Consider the following 24516-nt stretch of genomic DNA (forward strand, 5'->3'; position numbering starts at 1 on the left):
TTCTCTTTCCCCAGGTACCTTCCTATTTGCTAAAAATTTTGAACAGTTATTTGGTTCTTACATATCACCTAATTTTAGTCACTCTTTCAAAACACAGAGTTCACATGTTGCCTTTCAAAGAGCTTAGCCCAAATTTTTGCTAGCATGAACTACACATAAAAATGTGAGTATCTGGAAGAATCCTGAGTACCTTCTGTTCTGCTGGGAATGCCTCTGTTCTATCAAGGCGATTAGCTGATCAAAGACATCAGTCTGGAAAGAAGCCCAGAATTAGTCCCTACCACTGCCAGAATACTGATGTCACTAGGAATAAAGATTTAAAAATAAATTTTAAAAAAATCACTCTGTAACCTGGTGCAAACCCAAAAGATGGCCAACTGCAAAACAGTAACTCGCTGCTCTGACCCCAAAAAGCCTTTCACCGCTACAGCAGTACCTTGGGCACTGATAAAAAAAGAAAGTGATTCATTTCTGAGCAAGCAGATACACAAAGACCACAATATAAACATTCACTTCCTGCATTTCCCTACTCCGGAGCCTTGACATTACACACCCTGTAACATTACAACACAGTGAACCAGCCACAATTTACTTGGTTGTTCAGGAAAATGCGATTTTTACCAAATGTAATTACAGCAACTCCACCAGGATTTTAGAAAGCCTCTAAGGTCTGCAGAAAAAGCTAAGACAGTGTTTTCTTACCCTTGTAAGAGAAGTGAAACCTCAAGGGGAGGTCTCAAGTCATCCCCTTCTTCATGGAGACAGTGTGTAAGAGAATCAGGCCCTGCTATCCAAAAGGCAGGGTTATTATGCAGTGACAATAGCCATGCTACCCTGTTTCATACATGAAATAAAATTTCCTAAATGACAAAGCTTTTACATTACATTTGCTAGCATCCCAAAAGAACTTCCTTACAGCCAAAGAAGAAATACATTACAGATACGTATATTAAACTATTATCAGTGTCCAGCTCAACTGGTTCATTAACCCAGGGATGGGACTTGCTGTACCTCTGGATTTATGTCGTGTCCTGCTTGCAAATGATCAAAAAAGTACCATTCTTACACTGCAGAGCAGTCTTGCAGAGCTTGCCAGAAACCCATGCATATATTGCAAGTTCTTCATGAATGGAGAAAGCTTGTCAAAAAACATCAGCCAAGAAGCATTTGCAATTACATTACAAAACCAATACTAATACAAAATATCCCAACATCAAAGGATGTGTCTGTCAGGGCCCTGGGTACACCCCCAGGCTTCAAGTGCCCTGGCCAGCCCCACAACTGTTACACCATAGTCACTCACTAACAATGTATTATGGTACCTTCCCCTGTGCAAGTGCAAAATTTTGCTCTCACCAGTTTCGCAAAAGCCCTTGCTTTATCACCAGCCAAGTCAGAAAAATCAGACTACATGGACTACTTTTCTAAGCAGGAAAATCTTTCTTTGTTGTTCTCTATTTGTAATTATAGGCAGAAGTTTAACTTCTGTTTAACTTCTGGGTAATTCTACAGCACCCAGTCAAAGCCACATCTTGTACACTCTCACCAACTAATTCCTTAAGGAGGTGGTTTACAAACTGCATTTTCTCCATTCCTCTTAAGCCTTTTTGTGTGTTACATCGCAAACATCATCTGTTTACACTCAATGTCCAGTTATTTTTCAACAGTTGCACAGGAGAGTCGTTGTTTACTCACATTTTTCCACAACACTAGGATTTCACCTCCTTGAGCAGCTTGCAAACACTACTTCAACTACTAAGCTGCAAAGTAACACATATTTCTTTCTCTTTAATCACCTGCTTTGAAGCTGAGTTTTTCTGTAAAATAAATGGGGTTTCCTCAGGGGACCTTTTAATTATAAATCTATGTTGCTTATCCTCCGTGGCTTACGTCAGGTGTCTACCTGCTTAATTGTACTGTGCATTACCCACCTTCATGACTTGAAGTTCTACACCGGCAGTGCAAATCCAACACTGCTATGTGCTTGCTCTCAGTACAGAGAAGCACTGCTGAGATGGGATGTACAGACAGAACACCACATACTGACAGTCTCCAGTGTTATTTTGTAAGAATTCATAAATATCATTGCAACAGTCTGTAGTCATCATGTGATTATTTTTTTCTACACCTATCTCTATTTCACATGCTCACCTGTTCTCTTCAGTAAGCTGCCTTTTCCCACTTCCCCTTACCAAGGCAGCCACCTAAGATTAATAAAGTAAACAGAGTAAGTTCTGATATTTCATCAGATTCCTTTCAACTGTTGTTTTGGTTGCAGCTTCCCTCCCTGGCTTACTGTGGCTTAAACAGTATAATTTCTCACTGCTTACAGTAGGAAAAAAATAGAAATACAATTAAATTACTTCAAAGCCATACTGACTGAAAAACACCCTTCAGGTTTTGAGTTCCAGCGCCAGACTGTATTAACCTTTGATACTCAGCTTCATCTCATCTTCCAAGCTGTTGGTTTTTCACAGCACAGTGTAAGCAGCTAAGTTGCTGAACATCCGCTTTCTGATGCTGAAAGTAACTCAACTGGTATTTGATTGTATTTATTGTGGGCTCTTTCTATGCTGTTCATCTATACTGCATCAGCCAGGTATGAACTATCTGATTACTCTAACATACTTCCTGATATCCCAGATGGCAAGAAGTACAAACAGGGTGAGGAAAGGGGAGCACAGGGAGGAAACATACTGCAGCTAACATTTTCTGCAAGGCGTCCAAGCAGGGAATGGAGGAATGGCATCACCTGCACCTGTGGCGTTCTAAAGACTATCATTACAATATTGATTCCAAACCCAGCATGCACATGCCAAGAAGACTATCCTAAGATGTGATGCAGAGGTCTAAATATTATGCCTTATAACAATAAATTTTAGTACAAGCTATTTATTGAAGTAGGGTCTAAGTAATTACATAGAGCAAAGTGAAAAGAGTTCTTCAATTTCACAGAAAATAAATTGATTATCCAAACAAGTATCCAATCTCAGGTTAGTTACTACTGAAACAACTTGGTTGGAGTGGATAATTTCATCATCATTTAAAAAACACATCTAAAAACTGTGTCACAGCTAACATACATGTTTAACAGAAGAAAGCAACCAACAACAACCAGAAAAAAAGGCTCAAACCCTGAAACCAATGTTATGCAGAAAGTCTAGTTGAGCACAATGGTCTTCGATTTCAGCTTCCAAAAGAAAATGCAAATGCTGAAACATAATGGTAGCAATTTCTGTATTAACTTCCTTTCTGACAAGTAATGGAAACAGGAAGAATTAAAAACACCTGTGAGTTCACACTGGTATTACATGTGGTTAGGTGCCAGGGATATAAAAAAAAAAAAAAAAAAATTAAAATAGACAATTGGTATTTTTAACCTTCCACTCCCAAAAATCTAATTGTGTTATCTCCCTCCTCCACTCTGCTTAAGGCCTTGAAGAATTTTCTAGAAGTGGGGGGGGAAAAAATGATTTTGGGAAAAAAAAAAATGATTTTTTGAAAAAAAAAAACAAAACAACAACAGCACAACATACACCTAATTTTGATGTCTTGCAGGAATTAGAAGAGGGACGTTTTCTCTCATAAATGATACAGCATGCTTTACATAGGGCATGCCAAAGGCAAATACCCTCAGTGTTTCATTATATTCAAACAGTTCATATAATTGCATACCTGAGCACATATAGCAAATGCTAATATTCCAATAGCTTATACACACTTGCATAGTTGATATAATCTATTTAGCACTCTTTACCCACATATTGTAACTTCATCAGCTCATAAACAATGATTTTTTCAAACAGTATTTTCTTCTGTGTAAAACAAGCAAAACTTACAAATGAATGCCATAGCTCAAGAGACTGAATGATTCAAATTTGACTACAAGATATTAAACATCTGACAAATGAACAAACAAGGCATTATCTTTAAAAAAAGTTTTATGTATGATACTCCGTCTTCTTTCAATCAGGAGAAAAAAAGAAGCAAGTGTGATTTCATTCTCTGGGTATTGAAAATGTTTTCTGTTGATCTATACTGAAGACGCTTACGTATTTGTCTAGAGTTTCTTACAGTACCACAATCATTCTGCACCAATAAGTCAATAAATGAACTAAAAATTAGCTATCTCAGAGATCTTTATAAAGTGTCATCTGTTAGGAATCATCATCAATTTCAGGCACTGCCAATGGGAATTCACTAAGTATCAAGCAAGATCCCAGGCAAATCACAAAGCCTGATGCTGCCTGGTATTTTCATTGGTTACCTGAAGTAAATGTAAAATCCTCACAGGCAAATCTATTCACCGACACAGTAAAGAATATGGGTCAGTTTTAACAGTGGGACTGCTGGACTCCAGCTGGAACTTTCAAGAAAGGCAATGATTTATGTTCCTAACTTCTTTCAATGCAAGGCAAGCCATGCTTTTGAGAGAGCCAAGTTACAGGACTAAAATGCAGGTGATACTTAGGCTTACCCAGAAGTCAGAGCCAAATCAGTCAGCAGCCCTCCCAATTCTAAGCTATGGGGTGAGAGAGGAGAAAGAAGTTAAGGAAGTGTGTAGTTACTTAAACTGCTATGAGAGAGGTGCATGGCATGACTGCATTTGGCCAAACAGCTACACACTGTGCAGTCACCACTGAAAATCTTGGGACTTGCATGTCTGTGTTTACCCCATTCGGTTCATGCTTAAATCTGAAGGTGAATATTGTTTTTACTCTTCACCCACTACACTCCAAGTCAGAGCCATGAAGACTTAGTGGTTGTCTTTTTCCCCTAAAGCGCATGCTTAGTAAGCCAAGAACAATGTTGTCAGACACCAACAGGTAACGATAAAGCAATTGTTTATTCCTTGGAATCATAACCATGCAGATACCTTGGGGCAAGTTTTCCGTTCATGTTTTAATGCTGTTGTTGTAATGGCAATTGCCACATGTCAAGTGATGATGTAAAAAGGCATCCTGCCTTAGGACACTGATAGTGTCCAGCGCTCCAAAGGAGCCCAGAACTTGTCATAGTCACAGCAAGTCTGTGACAGATGACTAACTACTATTATTACTAAAAATAAATTATAAATATATGAAATTTAGTAGGACTTTAATTTCTTTTACTTCTTTGAACAAAAACACTGGGTATCCTTTCCAGTGTGTTCCAGCGTGCCCTCCTTCTCATGTTGTTAACTGGACAAAACTTACCCAATCTTTTAAAAATTTAATCACAGCCCATGTTTTGCAACTTGCAGTGGATTCAATGCCTGAACAACAGTGTACAAAAATTCAACCGCTCTATAGCTAGAACATCTTTGATGATCAAGGGGGCAAAAGCTATAAGCAAATAAAAATACACCTGCTCCTTAATGAACATGCAAGCTCAAAGATGGGTTGTTAGAAAAGAGAAGCACTCTTACCACGTACAGTTATTAATTTAATAATCCCCACACTCCCCACAGCATTAAAAAAAAAAAAAAAAAAAAAAATGATGTGAAAAGTGCTATTCTCAGATACATAAAGCATGGAGTATTCAGCTTTTCAACTCAAAACACTTTCTACAACAGAATAGCTGTTTAAACATGAAAAAAACTGGAAAACATGAAAACTGGATTGAATTATCTCTTCCTTGGACAGACCTAAAAAAGACAGCAAATCCTCCTATCTATCCTTCAAAGCCCTCATTCTCACCAGTAAGCTGAGCCAGCAATAAAAAAAAAAAAAAAAGCATCATAGCTGAAGTACATCAGAAATACACCCGACCACTGCTAACTCTGTAACTGAACTACCAGCCAGAGCTTAAAAGAAGTTTGGTGAGTGTGGGAACTTGTGACTCTGAAGGACAGTAGCTACAGTGATATCTGTAACATCCAGAACAACAATGTGGGCTTTGAAAACCCTATGTTAATATAGATAACTCAGTGAGAAATATGGAAAACAAGAATATTCTGCAACTGCCCTGATCTTCATACTTCAGTCATAAATAGTTTTTTATTCTTGCAACATCCCAACTAACATTACATAAGGGATGCATTATAAAAATAATATTCACACACAATCCAGATGCTCCTCTTTCCCATGAATGTACTACAAGAGTGTTTAACGTTCATCAAGCTCATACTTGTCAAAGTCACAACCCAAAAGCAAGAAGACAAGCTTTGAACAATGGGAGAAGAATGCGTCTTCAGCCTACACACTCATTACTTAGTTTTATAATTCAGTGAAAACATGACTTCTTTTCTCCTGTGAGTTTGATCCTGCTTCTGCCAGGCAATAATTTTAGCTTTTCTGTTGCATCACTGACAACAAATGAGAAAGTGCTTCCTTACAATGGCAAAATTGCACTTTTGGAGCAAAATATAAAAATAAGAAGGATCCTTGCCCAGCTACCTGCAGTGCCCTACTTTCTACTCCCACTGACAGCAAACAGCCAGTACCTGGGATTTGGAGAGCAGAGCAGGCACACTTAAGCAACCACATGTTGGTGGTTGCCACTACTCCCAGGACAGCCCTCCTCAAACACTGTTCTTCCACCTCTCCAGCTGAAAACATCTCAGAATATCCTGTGTGAGACAGCAGTTAAAATGAAGCAGTGCCGAAGCAGTATTCACACAGCTGTCTGTCAGATGCTTAATGCTTTGTAGAAAGGAAAAACAATTCTTAAAACTACCCTTAAAGTTAGCTTTACAGCTAATGAAGGGTGTTTTAACACTTTCTTGGTTTTATGTAAAACAGTGTTAATTTGCAAAAAGAGACAGTCTCTGCTTGCTCAATTTAAGCCACTGCAGCCATCATTTCAGCTGAAATTTTCACTAAGAAAACGTTAATGCTTTCTGACTAGTATAGATGGGTATCTCTCAAAATCACATGCAGCACAGGTAAGAGAAGAGACTTTAAGAGGGTATTTCCATTGCTGTGAGTTATAGTGCTATGAAAACCTGAAAAACAGTACATGGGGCAACTTCTAAAGCTTTTCATACCCCATTAAACCCTTTTTCAAAGCACAAGCTCTATAGGTGTACACTGCCGTCTGACTGCAAAGCATGAAGTCCCAGTCGATCTCTGGACTTTCAGCAGGCCTTTCATCCCACAAGCACAGATTTCCACGGGCTCCACCCTTTGCACAACCTACAAATGTGTTTGGGGTAAAAGGAACCTTTCAGGTGCTTGCCTAAAACTTGGGAAATTTAGGGTACTTCATTGTTGCTGACGAACGATGCACTGCAATACATGGAGATTGATACAAAAGGCCTAAAAAAAGGATGACAGAAGCAGTCAGAAAACTAGCTACAAGCACTGCACACTTCCTTTTTCACATCTAGCTGGGTTGTTTTTGGCAGAACTACCAGTAACACCACAAGATCCCGGTAAGGGAAAGGGAACAGACCAGAAGCAGCCCTGGAATGCTACGTGGCCAGCCGAGGTTCATCCCATTCTGTCTGGATTTCCTACCAAAGCTGTTTCCAACATGGGTACCCCTGGTGTCAAAAAAAAATTACAAGTCAAAATACTGAACACAGGGAGCTTTACGCAAACACACCATGTTTTGGGTTTCTTGTTTTCCTTCTTTTTTCTTTCTTTCTGCACAGAGTACCTCTGAGGACATATCCCTAACTGAAAATTTGTTTAGCTGAACTTTGTCAGAGCTTTTAAAATCCCCCCCTACCTTCCAAAAGGGATTTCTGCACCTGTTCAGAGTTGCTTCTAGAATCAACCAGATTTTTACTCGTGTTTCAGAGGCTTTCAAAGGAGAAAAAAAAAAAAAAAAAAAAAAAAGAGCCTCACCTGCCATGCTCCCTCTTCGTTCCCCTTCCTCCCCCACATAACCCAGCATGTGTGCTGAGGCTACAGTAGGTGAAGCAGGAGAAGCGCTACCTCTCTTCCAAAGGGAAACTGCCAAGGCAGACAAGCTCGATGCTCTCCCCTTTCATTTTGCATGTCTTTTCCTACTGTATTTCAAACAACTAAACTGTTGGACTGTAACGCCTCACTGCATGGGTATACATATAATTTGAGTAATTACATGTAGATAGATAGATAGATATACCCACGCCAAGATCCCCACTAATAAGGACAAACTTTGGGCTAGCAGTCATCTGGTCCCATAAAGGTTTGCGGTGACACGGTAACACCCGTGTCTTTGCTCTGTGACACCCTAAGCCCCCCCCCCCCCCCCCCCCCCCCAGCCTCCTGCAGCTGAAGCGCGGATGGGAGCAGCCAGGCTGCTACTGCTGCCCTGCCGCCCCCTTCCACCGGCAACCTCCCACGCGGCTACGCGGGTTCAGAAACCACCCAATTCACGACGGGGGAAAGCCCCACGCCGAAAGCAAAGATGAGCAAGCCTTGCCCAGATGAGCAATCCCTGGCCGCGATCCGTTATGCAAGCGGGGAAGTCAAACAGCGCCGGGGAGCAGCCCGGGACCCGGTCGCGGGCCGAGGAGGCTCAAGACGTTCCCGCCCTCCCCGCCAGCGACCGAAGGACTCAAACCTGCGCTGGAAGGGGGCGGGCGGGCCCCAGACCGCGGCCCCGGGTAACCGCCCGGCCGCGGGTTCACCTCGGGACACCTCGGCCCCGCCGCGCCGCGCTCCCCGCCGCCACCTGCCCGCGAGGGGCTGCCCCGGCCGGCGCTTCCCTTCCACCCCGCCCGCCGCCGGGGCGCCCGGACCCGCCCGGCAGCCGCGCTGAAGGGCGAGCCGGGCCGCCGCCGCCTCAGCCCGGGGCTCGGCACCCCGCCTCCCACCGCCGGCCGGGCCCCGCAGCCGAGGGCGAGGGGCGCTAACCCAGCCGGCGGGCGCCGCGGGGCCGCCCCTCCCGCCCCCTCCCCCGGCCGGGCGCTCACCAGAAGAAGAGCCGGGAGCAGAGGTTGGCATCCCGCAGCGGGTTGGGCTTCTCCTCGCGGGGCACCGCTTCCATAGCGCCCGGCGGCGGCGCAGGACCCGAGGCCACCTCCCCACCACCGCAGCAGCAGCCACCGCCGCTTTGCCGCCGGCCGGCGCAGTTTCCGGGAGAGCCGGCACCCCCCCCCCCGCCCCTCGTCCCTCCCTCCCGCCGCAGGACGCCGCCTCCTGCCGGCCCGGCTCCCCCGCGGCGCCCGCCCCGCCGCGCAGGCTGAGGCGCCGGGCGGCCCCGGAGGGCCGGGGCGGGGCGGGAGCCGCCCCTCAGCCGCGCCGCCCCCGGCTGGGCCGAGGGGCCGTCCGGCGCCGCTGCCGTGGCCCCCGCGGGAGGGAAGCGGCGCCGCCCCGCTGCGAGGGGCCGTTGGTCACCTCAGCGCCGGCCCGGGGGTGCCGCTGCTCCCCTCCCCCTGGTTTCTGGCTGTCTGTGCGCCCCGCGCTGAGGAAATGCATCTCCTCGGCGCGCAGGGCGCCGAGCAAAGGCTCCACTCGCGTTTTTTTTGTTTTGTTTTGGTTTGTTTTGGTTTGTTTGGGCGGGGGGGGGGGGGTTGGTTGTGGGGTTTTTTTGACAGAAAAACGTGTCGCGAAAGTTAGGGGCAAGCCCAGCCGAACGGGACCAAACGGAACACTTGCTGTCACCTCTCCTTCCCAGATGTTGCAGATACCTCTATTAAAAAAAAAAAAAAAAAATTAAAAAAAAAAAAATCCCCAAAAAATCCCACTCTTCCTCGTTTCACAATGTTTAGGAGAGATGGCCGGTAAAAAGTAAACTAGCTATTTGATTCCAGGAGACGGTACATCGCAGAAATCCTTGAAGTGATTCCCAGAAGTTCAGGAAGTGATCGCCATACTCCTCCCCAGCACTGTCACTGTGGCCTGCGCAGGGAGTATGAGCAGAGGAAACTGCAAGAGACCGAAGAAAATAGGAATGCGGGACATGTATCTGAAGTAACTAAAGAACAAATAAGCTCCGTGAAAAAATAGTTGGCAGAATGGGTCCCTGCCATGCTGTTATTTCTCTGCAGTTTCAGACCCTCAGGTCCCTTTCTGCCAAGCTGATTTCCAGCTGGGCAGCCCCTCAGCCTGTACTGGTGCCTGGGGTTGTTCCTCCTTGGGCAAAGGACTCTGTGCTTCCCTTTTTTGAACTTTAAGAGGTTCCTGTCAGCCCATTTCTCCAGCCTGATGAGGTCCTTCTGGACGGCAGCACAACCTTCTGCTGTATCAACCTCTCCTCCCACTTCTGTATCATCAGCAAACTTGCTGAGGGTGCCCTCTGCCCCATCATCCAGATCATTCGTGAAGATGTTTGATAGTTTTGGACCCAGTGTTGACCGCGATGTACACCGCTAGTTACCGACCTCCAACTAGACTTTGTACAACTAATCAGAACCCTGATCTCCAAGAATCCTTCCCACTGCAGCTGAGCCAGCTGCAAGTCAGGCACCGTTCTTACATTCTGTGTATTCATCTCATGCCCCCAGTAGCAACCAGCCCTATCTCTTCCCACTAAAATGCATTGCCTCTGAAGCAATTAACAGGGCTGGCATCTGATTTCAGTTAGAGTCATCAGAGTTGACACACTGAGATAAAAGAGGGGTAGGGTCTCGGTTACACTGTATTACTGAAGAAACAGCATCAGTTCAAGCTTGCAAGAATGTCATAATAACTGTAAGTCAGACAAATCAAGCTTAAGCTTGCTGTAAGTGAACACTGACAGGGCTGGTAACAGCATGCGCTGCTCGAGCGTAGACAATGTGCCACAGAATTTTGCAAGCAATAAGCAGTACACTTGTCAACAACTGCCTGTAGATCCTTCCAGATTAAAACAAGTGAAAAAGTTTATGGAAATGGTGCAGTTGTTTGAAAGGACAGGCTTTAATGAAATAGTGCTTATGCATTCCAGAACCCAAATTTAAATCATCTCCCACAATATATGAAGAAAAGTTCTGCCCATCAGCAAAAACTATCAGGTTTAGATTTCTCTGAAGCAAATTTGTCTAACTAGATACTCATAAAATAATTAAAAGGTATGACAGCCCAATGCAAGTCCCAAAAGGTCAATAAACTTTCGGTCAGGCAGTGGAAGACAGGAATATGTAAACTTTACAACTGACTTCTGTTCGTGAAGCATTACCTTTGTGAAGTATATGTGCCATGACAGATTATCCAAACATTTCTTAGTTTGGGCAAGGAAATAGAATACTGGTAATGAAAAAGTAATTAATTTTAAGAAAACAGTTAAAAGTAGTCAAGTAAAATATTAAATTAACATTTTCCAATATTATTGTAATGGTAGGAAAAGGACAAAGAACAAATCTTAAGTACGTTTGTCCTTTGCCAGTGCTATTGGTGACAAATGCTGACACTACATAATTTTAAAATAAATGCTGGTGTTTATATCTAAGTCCAAAACAAAACACTCTACAAAGTTTTGGAGAAGGGAAAACTGAAAGGGAAGGGGAAAATGAAATTCAACCAAAAAAAGAATATCCTGAAAGCCAACGTAATCCATAACTCTATCTGTCAAGTGTGTGAGTAATCATTAGAAACTAAAGCAGTAATAAAGAAGTGTGAAGCAATTAGCAACAGAGATGCTCAGAAGAATCTGAGACTGAACGTGGAGAGGAAAGGGAAGGGAAAATAGCACTGTAGTGAAATTAATAATCTTTCTATTTTAGGAGAAAACAAAAGCAACTGCTAATTTATCCATTGAATATTTTGCTATGACAACAGTGTATTCACAGCACAGAAAGAGCAAGATATATAACAAACTAATGAAAGTGAAGTTTAGACAATCTGCAATATGGATAGCAGTCTAGTGAAGCCAACTTCTCAAAAAGGGTAATGGCCAAATTAAGCCAGCGGCATCTGAATTAAACCCATTGTGTACATACATTGTGCTAGGGAAATCAATTGGATGATCACAGAGGATGTCACAAACATGCAAACACACAAGATTCCCTATTTATTCACTGCACAAGACAATAGTCACTATATAAGCATCTGTATGATGTGTGGCCTTAAGCCTTCTTTGCTCTACTTTCTTCTCATTATGAATACAGTCAGACTGACAAATTTCTTCATGTACATTTTCTATGGCAGTTATCACTAGAGTACAAGGAGTTCACAAACGTCAGCTTTTCTCAAAACTCCTAGAAGATAATTGGGCAGTTTCAACTGAATTCCAGACGGTGAATAAAAGCATGTGGATCTTAAGGTGAAATACAACCATCAGTCCCAATTATGCAATAGGAACCTAAAGCTTAGTCTTTCAGAGGGTGTAGTACTATCACCGTTCCCTTTCAGGCAAATGGCCATTGATTTCTGGGCTGAACAGTTTCTCCATATCATGCCCCAGAGCCTCGAGACAGGTACCTAGAAAACCAAGAAGACGTGCATGAGTGTGTCTGAAAAGTCTGGATAAAAGATTTGCTGAGCACTTTGTGGTATCTCTGAGGCAGTACTAGGGACAGAATCAGATTCAAAGCTGTTTGAAACACATCAGAGGTGGTTTCCCAAAGACAAGCTATGACAGCAGAATGAGGAGGCTTTGCAACAGTACACTGTTTGGATTTAATGTTTTTGATTGAAGCCAGGCAGAAAGGCGGACCGTATGTCTGCCTGATAAACCGAACAGGCAGCCTTGTTTCCCGCCATGCCACGGGCAAGAAAGCAAGCTGTCCCTCTGGCTGTGAGCCCAGCTTGTCGCTATCCAGTGGCCCGACTCATCATCTTACTGACGTAGCTATACTGACGTATCTATACTGACGTATAGTTTCTCATTCTTCTGCAATACAGGCATATCGGCCTGTTCTTGTTCAGCAGCAGAACAGAAATGTCAATGTTAAGGAACCAAGGTGTAAGTAACTTTGCTATTTCAATCTGGTCATCAGTATGTAATACCAACAGTCTTCCTCAGATGCTCTTCCTATTTCTCCTCGTTACCCCACTAGCCATCTCTATTTTTTCCATATCTTTTTCTACATCCCCACATCAATTTTCTACATACCATAGTTTCTTATTTATACTAATTGAGTACTCATTCTTCTTAAATTACGGTGCAATTCAGGTGCCTAAGCACAGGTACCTTCTTCCATTTTAGACATGGTAGGGTATTCCACTCAGCCACAGGTTACCACTCCAGAAGGTTTCAGGTCTTCCATTAATTCTGTCATATCTGCCTGTCCCATGCTGATGTCTCTGATGCCTTATAAATGACAGTAGGCACCGATGTTTAATCAACTGTATCTCGCCCTTACCATTTTCACTACTGAATCAGTCTGGGTTTTAAGCCAGAGTCCTCTCCATCTTTGACTACCACATCAAGGTTATTTTGGCCAGTATGATTTTTCCTAAAGAACTTTTAATTTCCGTTCATGTTTTTCTATCTAAATGTCACACACACACACATACATGTACACACAATATTTCTGTTAATTCACATAGTTTAATTCTTTTGATGTTTGCATGTCTATTTATTTACTTTAAACAAAACTATGTTTAAATCATTTATTCATAGTAAATAGTTTCTATTGATCATCTGCAAAGATAGGATTAAAAAGAGTTACTTTCTGTTAAGTGAAATATTTGATGCAGGAGAAAAGTATCAGAAAAAGTTATACTAAAAGTTAAAATTGACACACCTACCACCTGTTCAGTTGCCCCTAACAATTTTACCTCTGTTCTTCATGCACAGATACTTAGATGATTTGGATGAACTTGCAGCAGGCCTACAGCAGCAGCTCCCTGTGCTATTAGTCAAAATACCAATTCACATGCATTTGTAATTTCACTGTCCTGAGATACACAGCCCTTTCTTCTCCATTCCTAAGCAGCTAAGAACTTATTTCACCGTCCTAGTCTCACCAGGTAATGGACATTAAACTTCCTACTTCTATTCATTACAGTTTCAAGTCTTCCATTTTTTAGCCCACATTTCCAATTTTGATAATGCAGCTTCTGAAGAGCAAAACTTTTCTTTACATTCTCTATCAACCAATGCATTGTAGAAAATCTTGCACTTTATTTGCCTTCTTCCTATCCTGATCTCTTGCTTTTCTAGCTTAGTACTAGCCCACGCAGTCCAGGATAATCTCCAAGCAACAGTGAATTACAGTAACAGAAAAATTAAATTGAACTAGTTTCAGGGCAAGGGTGAGTCGGCAAACAGAAAACAAACTTCTGTAAGTATCATGCAGGCTGTGACTGATGGCCTAGGGAAATAAAGACTTCCCATCTCTGACATTTAAAAAACAGATTAGATTCATCTCTACCATGATGTTTGCTCAACACAGGCAACCTAGTCCAAGGATAGGAAGTGCATTAGCTGACCTCCTGACAGCTGTGTTTTCTGTGAATGCGTGTGTCCAGGGACTCATTTGACTAGGCAAGATTGCCAGGGTGTTGCCATGACTTCCACACAACAAAGGGGAAAATTATTTTTTAAAACCTATTCTCAGAGCCTGAAGGTTAATGGTAGATCTCCACTTCAGTTCATGTAGGTCTGATTCCAGTGATCCTGTGCTCTTGCTGTACAGATCAGCATCTTAGACCTAAGAACTTTGTCTTGATTTTCTAAAGCAACGTTTAGTATATACAGCAGTGAAAAACTCAGAATTCAAGTGGCTTTGCTAAGAAAGCTCTATTTTCCAGTGACTAAGAAGACATGTAACGAACTATTAAAACTAATATTCTTCCACTTCAGTTAGTAAAACTTGTGCTTCTTTCAAAGCTTTTCTTGATTACAGCATTCTCCTGCATTTTCCACATTTATTTACATGAACATGGTTTCCATTGCATGATCTCTTCCATTTTGTGTGAGCCTAAACAGGCAAGAGTGAGAGGAGAGACACCAAAAGCAGAAGCATGGAAGATGTCCCTTGCCTAAGGAGTAAAGAAGGAAGGAAAAAGCAGATGTTGAGCACTCACACAATTATAAGTCATGCAGCAAATCAATCAGCAGGTCCATCATTATGGCCCAGACGTTTCTGGTTGTTCTTGAAGTAACTCTGCCTCCATGCTAAAATCAGAAAAATAGACATAGATGGTTAAACAAAACTGCCTTTCTTCCCAGAAGAATTCCTTTCCATCTAGTAATAACACAAATAATCTACAGAATCTTTTCCAGAAGAAAAGACATGTAAGTCACTTTTCAGAATGAAACATCACTATCAAAATAATCTGGATCCTGATGGTATTCCATTTGTCATTGCCAAACTTAAGGTTAAGAAAGTTATTTTTGGCAATAGCAAGGGGACAGAAGACAACACAGACAAATTAATAAGCTACTACATAGATCTGATTTTTTTCCATCTGTAACATAAAGCTACAGAAAAGCTTGCTTAATTTAAGTGGCAGTGTGGCTTTCGCCCTTCTGGGGGTTACTGACTATGATGGGATGTTGGACATAATTAAAATAATTTCTCTTGTTATAAGACAGTACTTCTGACCTCAAAATAGAAACTACAGATGGTGCCAGCAGAGATCTTCAGTCTATGCACTTTCTTCAAATAACAACCTTAAAAATATGATATCTGTTTTTTTCATTTTTTTCTGAGACACCTTGATTTGCTGCCATCAGTAGACTAAGCAAGAGTCTAATGTCATCCAGCATCCTGGATGAAGATAAAAAAACCCCTAGAATACTGCTAGGTCCAATAATATTTAGAGGTCACAAAATTAAGCACTCACATAATTTTTAATAGCATTTAGTAGACGCTCACACTGCACACAGAGAACTTGATTTCTACCTTTAGTAAGAACCTCAAAATGTGAAGTCAAATGCAACTATGTGTGCATACATCATTAGTTTTAGATAACAGAAGGCACAAAAGGTGACAGGGATTCTAGCCAGATGCTCAGGGCAGGAAAATAAAATAAATAAAACCAAACCAAACCAAACAAAATACTTTACAATTATTCTTATTTTTTCTGCTGAGAAAGGAGAGGATGGATTACTCAGTTTTCAGTACTTCACTGGAAAGCTAGTTACAGATGGAAAGGGGAAAAGGTAATTCTGTCCTAACAGAAATAAGCTATGGCCAGCAGAGCCATCTTCAAAATATGTCACATCTGACCTGGATATGAGGCACTTACCATCAAGTATAGCCTGTCAAATCAGCATACAAACAATGTCAAATGACTGCATAGTTACTCTCAGTCTTGGCCAACACAATCTGTCAGCACTGTTATCACTTGGCCTTCCTTAGCTCTTGGCTGCTTCAGCAGGGTCTAGCATGTGTAGGTCCATGGCCTGACTTTTTGTCTGGATCACAGAGAATTTCCACCTTTTCTGGGGCACCCACAGTTTGAGAAGGAACAGAAGTTTCTCTGACACTTATGGGCACAGCTCTCAGCAGAGTAACAGTTACCTGCCAATGCAGAGCTCCCAAAAGGCAATTTTTTTGTCCGCAAATCCTTGGCCTACATATCCTCATCACCTAACCACACACCAATGCTCTTCTTCCTTAATTCTTTCTTGGCAGCCTGACACCTGTCTGGGGTATTACAAGCAAGAGTGGACTGCATATCAAGAATATATGAAGTTTTTTCTGAATCACATGCAATTTGTGAGTCAGAATTTTATAAGATTTGTGATGTAATTATTCTACATTTGTGTTAAAGTCTTTAATTATTTGGTTTACTTTAAAATGGTAAATTTAAGCCCAAATACTACAGATTGTTTACTCTGGAGAAAAGGCGGCTGAGGGGAGCCCTCATCACTCTCTACAACTGCCTGAAAGGAGGTTGTAGTGAGGTGGGTGTCTGTCTCTATTCCCAAGTAACAAGTGATAGGAAGAGAGGAAACAGCCTCAAGTTGTTCCAGGGGCGGCTTAGATTGGATATTAGGAAAAATTTCTTCACTGAAAGGCCTATCAAGCACTGGAACGGGCTCTCCAGGGAAAGGGGGATTTAAAAGAAATGTAGGCATGGCACGTAGAGACATGGTTTAGTGGTGGACTTGGCAGTGTTAGGTTTATGGTCGGACTCGATGATCTTAAGGGTCTTCTCCTTACCTAAGTGATTCTATGGTTCTATGATTCAAATGCCTATAAATATTGACTCACAGGCACCAAGGATATTTACATACCCAGTGTTTTTCTGTGGGTACATTCTTACAACATCTTAATCACTGTTGGATCTGTGTATCATCTAACAATGTATTAAGTACCATGACTAACACATGTCAAGTGTTGTTTATTCTTGCTCTCAATCTGTTTTGATTTAGTGCAGCTTCAGACTAATATGCCCACAGCTGTGTTTAGGTTAGAGGAAAAAAGGTTGAATACATACTGCTGTTAGAGCAGAAGGCAGTGAGGTCTTCCTTAGTGCTCCGATGTTGTGACTAATTGTTTATCAGCCTCAGACAGATCAAGGTGGAAAATTTTGTCTCCTACACAGGGAGGCTTGTTCTTATAGAGGGACATTCTACTTCCTCTGTGGTGGGAAGATGTTTACCTTGGTCATTTAGGCATTTATTTAGATCTCTGAGAACAAGCAACAGTGCACTTGGAGGGCAAGGACTGAGATCTTGCATTTAACAATAGTTTATGGAAGACAAAGCAGAGAACAGAACTATGATATGTGCTTATAGTACTCTTACCTTGGGGATGTGCACCTTGTATTCTGCATTTCGTGGTATTTCTTGTGGGCTGAAGGCTTCATGTCCAAGTGTGTAGAGTGAGTGTTGTCCAGAGGGAACATGCAGGTAAACGTAAAAAAGAGAGAAGAATGCCATGGCTTCAGATGCATCACACCACACTAAGTCATAGTCTCCTATTCTGTGGGGGATAAGAGAGAGAGGTATTTGTGTTTGCTAATATGCAAAAGGTTAGCATTGGTGAGAAATCTGGGAGCACTCCCATTCCATGACTTGAACTGGCCTGATGTAAACTCATACATATGCACCTTCTGCTCTTGCTTTTAAGCTGCAGAGCTTTCCTGGGCATCCCGTGGCCATGGCTGCATTCATTACATTTTAATCTTTTCCTTTGCTACTGTCCTCGTCTTTGCCAAACAATCCTTACTTCTCTGATCAAATCCTCTGCCTGCGTATTAATTCTGATGGCCTTTCAACCTTTATACATAAAGACATTATAAAAAAAAAAAGACATAATCTATAAAGACATTAAAAGGCTGTGGATGTTTTCAGAAGGGGATCAAGAGTTCCAGGCACAGCACAAGAAGGAGAAGTAACCATGAAGTTAGAAATGTCAGCATAAGAACAACATCTGTGCCAGTAAGGACTGCTAGGTGAGCCACAGAGAATAAGAACAGAAGGGCTGGGGGCAAGGCGTCAGGTGGATGTGGGTCCAAACTGGTGCCAGAGAGAGAAGCAAGGAAAATGAAGTAGGATAGAAGACTGAGCATGGTAAAAATAGAAGGGAGGTGAGGTTAACTATGAGAGGAGGACAGGGAAGGAGGATGGTTGTGTTAGGTACTAAGATGACCAGCAGATGGTGAAGTGTGGAACAGCTGCCTTGTCCAACAAGCCGAGTATATTCATCAGGTCCCGACAACAACTGAAATTCCAGACCAAACTAACAGAGGGGAAGGTTCTTTACAAACCACCCCAGTTGTGACCAGGGACAGGCAGGAATAGGTGGAATAAATCTGTGTGTATATTTATAGGCTCATATCTCTGTGCATGGGATAGCTTTAGGTTATATCAGCAGTCATAGCTGTAGCTCTGTTTCTGTAACTAAACACATTTCATACCCTTTGAAATACACTCCACAGCAGCAAACTGTTATACCGTCATCCCTCCTGACACAGAAAGTCAGTGTCACCATGTGTGCTCCTTTCTTTTCCAAGTCATCTTCAGAGGAGATGACCAGCCATCAGAGGGTTGCAGAAAAGTAACACCCTTCTCTCTGGTAGTAACTAAATGAAACACAAAAGCTTCCCACCCCCTAAGTGCAGGTAGCACCGTGGCTATCCTTTCCCAACAGGAGACTCTGATGGAATTAGTTGTCCACAAACCTGCCATGCTGCTAACAATGAAGATGGGATCTTTTTGAATCGCGCCTCCCACATGGCATCTGTGCTGATGTCTCTTCCTTCCTGCTCTCCTCAACAGAGGAAAATGGAGAGTAAAAAACCTTAGTGAACTCTAACAGTAATTTTCCTATCAGGTAACCTTTATAACACAGAGTTTCCAAGAGGGCTGCATAAATCACTGTTTTCATACTTTGATGCTGAGCTCCTTTGGGGATTGATTATCCTTTTCATTCTTTAATTGTCCAGTACTGGCATAGTGCTCCTACTTCAGGAGCAGGATTCCCAGGAGATACATTATCACAGAAAAAGAATAATAATCTTGCCAGTTTTTGTTCTACACATTAAATAATCACCCTTTGAATGAGTCATTTGACCTGCCAAATTTTTAAAAATATTTTCCTTTAGTAATTTTGTAAGAGTGATATTTCCTTATAGGAAGGTCATTCTTTGAGGGAAGAAGGCCCACCCAGAATAAGACAACCATGGCATTAGTAATTTCTGCATTGGAACATTTGTGAGTAGGTGAACTGGGTAAGTGATCTCCACTTCCCCCTGCAGAGTTTCTGTGCAGCAGGAGTGACACAGTACACCCAGCTGTTTTAATGAACATATCTGTACATAAATTAGAGTGAGAGCACCCATATAGGTAAATAGGAATAAATAGGACTTTTCAAAAATTAAAACAAGACTAGCATGCTACTGAGCTCCCAGTAGGCTTCAAAACCTATTCCCATTCTTTGTACAACCCCTCAGGTAAGTCCAGATAGGAAATACATCACTAAACATCCCTGCAACTCTTACTTGTTCATGAAGATTTAAGCTGCTGGGAGTCCAGAACAGATACAAAGTGCCACAAGATGTCACTTCTCTGTGAACTAGGTGACATTTCGGGTAACATACTTTTCACTAAAGGTTCAGCAACATTACAGAAGAAACATGGAAATCTAGTTCTCATTGTCTTTTCCACAAGGAAAAAAAACACAGATCAACAGAGTGGTGATATAAAATGGCCTAATTCCATAAATGCCTAACTGATATATGCCTGCATTTCAGTTTCTGCTAATGATGTCTTACGGTAGCCAGCAAACAAGTTTAGAGTTTTACTTCAAGCTGAGAACTATTACAAGTCATAAAGCAAAATGCTTAGGCTAGGCACATCCCTGTATCCCTAGTGGGACATGATCCTAAAAGCATTCTTTGCAAAGCATGTTTAGGGTGGGCATAATTTGTACAAATGACAGACAGAAAAGTACATGTTATTTATCAGATTGCAACTTAAAAAAAGATACACCAAAATTTGGTGGCAGCTGAACAAGTAGAGAAGAAAGCAGAGAGACGTATGCTACATTCCTATGGTCAAAGAATAAATCTGTAGTAGCAGGGGCTCCCAAGTTTGTGGCTTGACCAGTGAACTGTCACAGCTACCAACACTTGTACAGGGAAATTTTAGCTACCATGGCAACCATCTTTTTTTCTGGTTGGCTGCACTGTATAAATATTCGATTAAACTCTTTTTATTTATGTCTTTAATCTAAAAGGTTTCTTTAGTGAAACAGTTCATTTAAGGATTTTGATACCTAATCATGCAGCAACTAGTACAGTTCAGCCCTGGCTTGGATGAATGGCAGCACAATTAAATAATAATAAATGGCAGAAGATAGAGAGTCAAAGCAGTAAGGGAAATGGGAAAAGGATGCTCTTCTGATGGTTAGATGGATGGATGAACCTATGTGAATGATGCTTTTTTTTTTAATTATTTGATGGTAATTTAATAGAAAAGGTTAATTTCAGGTTGAAGAAAGTTTTTTATTCAGCCTGTGAATCTGAGCACTTTACACTTTTAATCCTAAAAGACATTTCAGACTGAACAAGTAATTTCAAATAGAAGAATGAAAACATTTTATTTAACATATAAAATAATATTTTTCTTAGCTTTTGCTGTTATTCTCAACTTGGATTTTTTTGACACAATTCCGTGAATCCAGAACAAATTGTGTTACCATAATTACTTTATTCCATAAAAGACTACTGAACATTTTGCAATGTATTTCAAGAAAACTATGAACTGAGGAACCTTCAGAAAATTCTTTTTCATGTTTTGGGTTGTTTTATTTTTTTTCCTATTTGGCATATCTTAATCCCTGCATATCCCATTCCCTGTCTTTCTTTTCATGCTGGCTCAGCAACAGAGGTAGTGCTTCCCTACCTATACCCTCTAAAAAGTTAAGTTTAGAATTTGTTAGACTCCAAACTTTTAATTTAGATTTTATTAGGCCTGAAGCAATCTCTCACTGCATTCAATTTCTCTGGGCCCGCATCTAAATTTATCACTAGTTGGCTTTTTATGAACATCCCCTTTCCCTGACTACCAGGCATTGTTTCTCGTCTCCTCTAGGGCTGCAGGTTCACGTGTTCTTTTTAAACTGACTCCAATCCAGCGTTTCAAAAACTTGTGGCACATGGGGCACATGTTTTTTCCTGAGTTAAAATTGGATGGCACGTAGCAGATATCCCTGACTTGCTCTGCTGGGTCTATAACACAGTGGTCCTGCCCCTCAGCTCCAGGGACCACTAGCTCTTGATAGGTTCTCACCTCTTTCCGCTTGAAACCTTCTGTGAATTGCTGCCCTAAGTAGGACCACAAGCAAAACAGACAGACTGAGCAACCATGGAGAAAACAGAAGATAAAATGTTGAACAAGATGATGGCTTTTCAAACCAAGGATGTTATATTTATTACTGGATTAAAGCAGTAGTATAAATGTTGCTACTCTTCTGAGCCTATAGAAGAGCATTTTTATCTCCTAGAATCAGAGCTGATTTAGAGGCTGAGGATGCAAGTAACTGAAGATTTAACTGAAGCAAAATATAATGTAATTCAACCCTCCTGGTTTCAGATATGGTTCTTTTTTTTTGCTTGGATATAAAGCTTTAATATTTTACAAAGGGTACTCAGAATAGAATTTTTCTAATGAATGTGATAGTGACTAGATTTCTTTCATAGTTTTTAATACTTGCTTTTTTTACTCCGGACTCTCAAACTTTCTATTTTTATTTCCCTTAAGGGTTTCTCTTTTTAAAATTTGGCACAGTATTGGGATTTTTTCTTTCTTTTTTCTCTTTGAAAGTCAGAGGTCTGTTTTGTTCGTGTTCTTTCACATAAAAGGCATTATCAATAACATCTGCACAGGCACTGGAATAATTAACCTTTTCATTTTTACTATAAGCAGATTTTTGTGATTACAGAGATGCGTTTCTGTATTAGTCAGAGGATGCAATCAAGATTAAAATCATGCTCTGCACATATTCTTGCACAGACATAGACACAGCCACTTCCCTAAACAGCTACACACAACTGTCTCCAGTTGTCATCCAGTTGGTCTCCTCTCCTGACCAGAAACAGATCTGACTTGAAAGATCACAACAGACAAAAAAAAAAAAAAAAAAAAAAAGTTAAATATTTAAACATGAATGTATTTTTTTGAAAATTACAAAGAAACAAGAAGCCACTTATCCCTATTATGCCCTTATGTAGAACTTTATTGCAAACTGCCCGATTTTAATGGGTACCATAACATGCATGGGGATATGCTTTAAAAGAACATCTCCCTAGCTATGCCATCTTGAACATTAAATGCGCTTTTCATGCACAAGTGCTTTAACTATAGTATGAAAGATGAGCAGCACCAATAACATCTCCAACAACCATTTTTAAAAAGGAAGTGCTACTCGATTAGGCAGTTTTCCCTGGGAAAGCACTGTGTATGCTGCAGAGCTCTCACAGTGGCAGGGCCCAGAGGTGGAGCATCATGCATGTACCACACTCCCCACCTCCCCCCACACGGTGCCTGTACCACGCAATCCCCTGGTGCTCCATACACACCCACTGACCGTGTCACACAGCTGCCTCACGCCTTTATCCATCATGGCCTAATAGCAAAACGGGAGGTAAAAATCAAGAACCAGCCCTCCAGGCTAACAGCTTTCTGTGCTGTCCCCCAGGGATTTTCCTGGCAGCCCTGCTGGGGTCACTGACCTGAACCCATTCCCACAGGCACAGCCTGCTCAAATACTGGTGTGGGGCAGGACCTTCCTGCCCCCCTACCCTGTCTCACAGTGAGCCATGTGCTTCCCTCTATCCCTGGCTCTTGGCAGGACACCTGGATGTCCCCCTCTTTTTGGATGCTCCAGATTCAGAAGAGCTTAGACTACAGGAGTGCAGAGGGCACATCCTTTTGGGGGACGTAGGCGAAGGGATTACTTTGGGCAGTAAGGCCCATCTGAAACAAAACAGGTTTGCAACCCAATAAAAGCCAGTTACCGTTGCTGATATCCAGGATAGAACATTTTCATTCTGCTCACAAGGGCCATGGGTAAATGGGACCCTTACAACCAGCACCCAAAGAACAGCAATCCTGTGCTCCCTGCGGGCCTCCAAAGGCAGCGTAACATGGAGACTGTCACTCTTAGACCACCATAGAAAACTCAGAAATTTGGAATTGGATAGTGGGCCTTGACTGCCAGGGGTCTGAAAGACTCCACAGTATCAAATGAAACTTTCCTGGATACACCTTTCACAGAAGACTCCTGAATTAAATGTGCTTTCTGCCTATAGCTTTTAGCTCCAGCCAAGCTTAGCCAAGGCAACTCAGCCAGCTAATGCGGTTAGAACAACACACAACTATCTAATGAGAAAGCCCCAAGGATAAAATATCTAAGCTATCTGCAGTGCCTCAAGGTCCACTTCTGTTTTTCACCCTCGTTGCAGAAGGAGCTCACAGTCTGTTGCAGGCACAACTCCCTGCCAAAACCAGGCTCTGGGATTCTTCCAGGACAAACCCATGAAGGTTTTCTTCTCAGACATGGGAGAGCAAAGTTTGTTTTCTGTCAGAGATGGTGCCTTTCCACATCACCAGGTCTGGCAGGCTGCATGCATTTCTAAGAGTCCTGGCAAGTACTTTTCCCTCCTCCAGAGAAAGCAGGCTAGACTGCAGGGGTGGCTGCATCTCCATAGAGGAGTGTCAGGACATCCAGCCAACACTAAAAGCCTTGTTTGCTAATGCTGTTCTGCTGGGGATGCCTTTGACAGAGCACCACCACGTCTCTACTAGTAAACTAAGCAGTTTGCTAGGACACAATTTTAGGCTATCTAGATGACACAGAGTACACTGAATGGTGTTTTCTTCTCGTGCATCCAGTCTGGACAGAAACTAGGTAGGAGTAAGACAGCTAGTGAGTATGTCATCTTGTGCCGTCTTGTCTCTGAAATGTGTTACTGCTGCAGTTTTTGGAGAAGATGAGGGCAGAGCCAAACTTTGAGGCCTCTGAGATGCAGGCTGGTTAGAGGTGAATGGGAAAAGACATCAAAGACCATGAAGTATGGGGAATGATTGACTTTTCTCTCATGTGTTTTATGTACCAGGTTTGGACACTTCTGGTGCCTACTGTGGTGCCTAGGCTGAGCCACTTGCTACTGGCTGAATAAATAAGGGAAGGTGGACCATGTCCAGACAAACACAAGACCTGAGAATGTGATGTAGCTGTTGCATTAAAAAGTGACATCAGCCTAACGACAGCAGCTAACACATACCAACTAGCTGGTGACCAGCGTGAGGTCATCGCTCAGCTCTGCTTCATGA

General features: G+C 42.0%; 1 protein-coding gene across 2 annotated transcripts in view; it reads right to left on the bottom strand.

Annotated features, from left to right (window-relative positions):
- Window positions 1-8985, bottom strand: part of ABCC4 (ATP binding cassette subfamily C member 4) — a 154108-nt gene extending 145123 nt beyond the window's left edge. For both annotated transcript variants that reach the window (XM_032996986.2, XM_042805883.1), the window contains exon 1: window positions 8828-8985. In XM_032996986.2, the coding sequence (XP_032852877.2) occupies window positions 8828-8901 (74 nt within the window). In that variant the 5' untranslated portion in view covers window positions 8902-8985. The remainder of the gene's footprint in view (window positions 1-8827) is intronic.
- Window positions 8986-24516: the final 15531 nt, after the last annotated feature.

This window comes from Tyto alba, unplaced genomic scaffold (assembly GCF_018691265.1).
Source record: "Tyto alba isolate M040663 unplaced genomic scaffold, T.alba_DEE_v4.0 Super-Scaffold_45, whole genome shotgun sequence".
Lineage (NCBI taxonomy): Eukaryota > Metazoa > Chordata > Aves > Strigiformes > Tytonidae > Tyto > Tyto alba.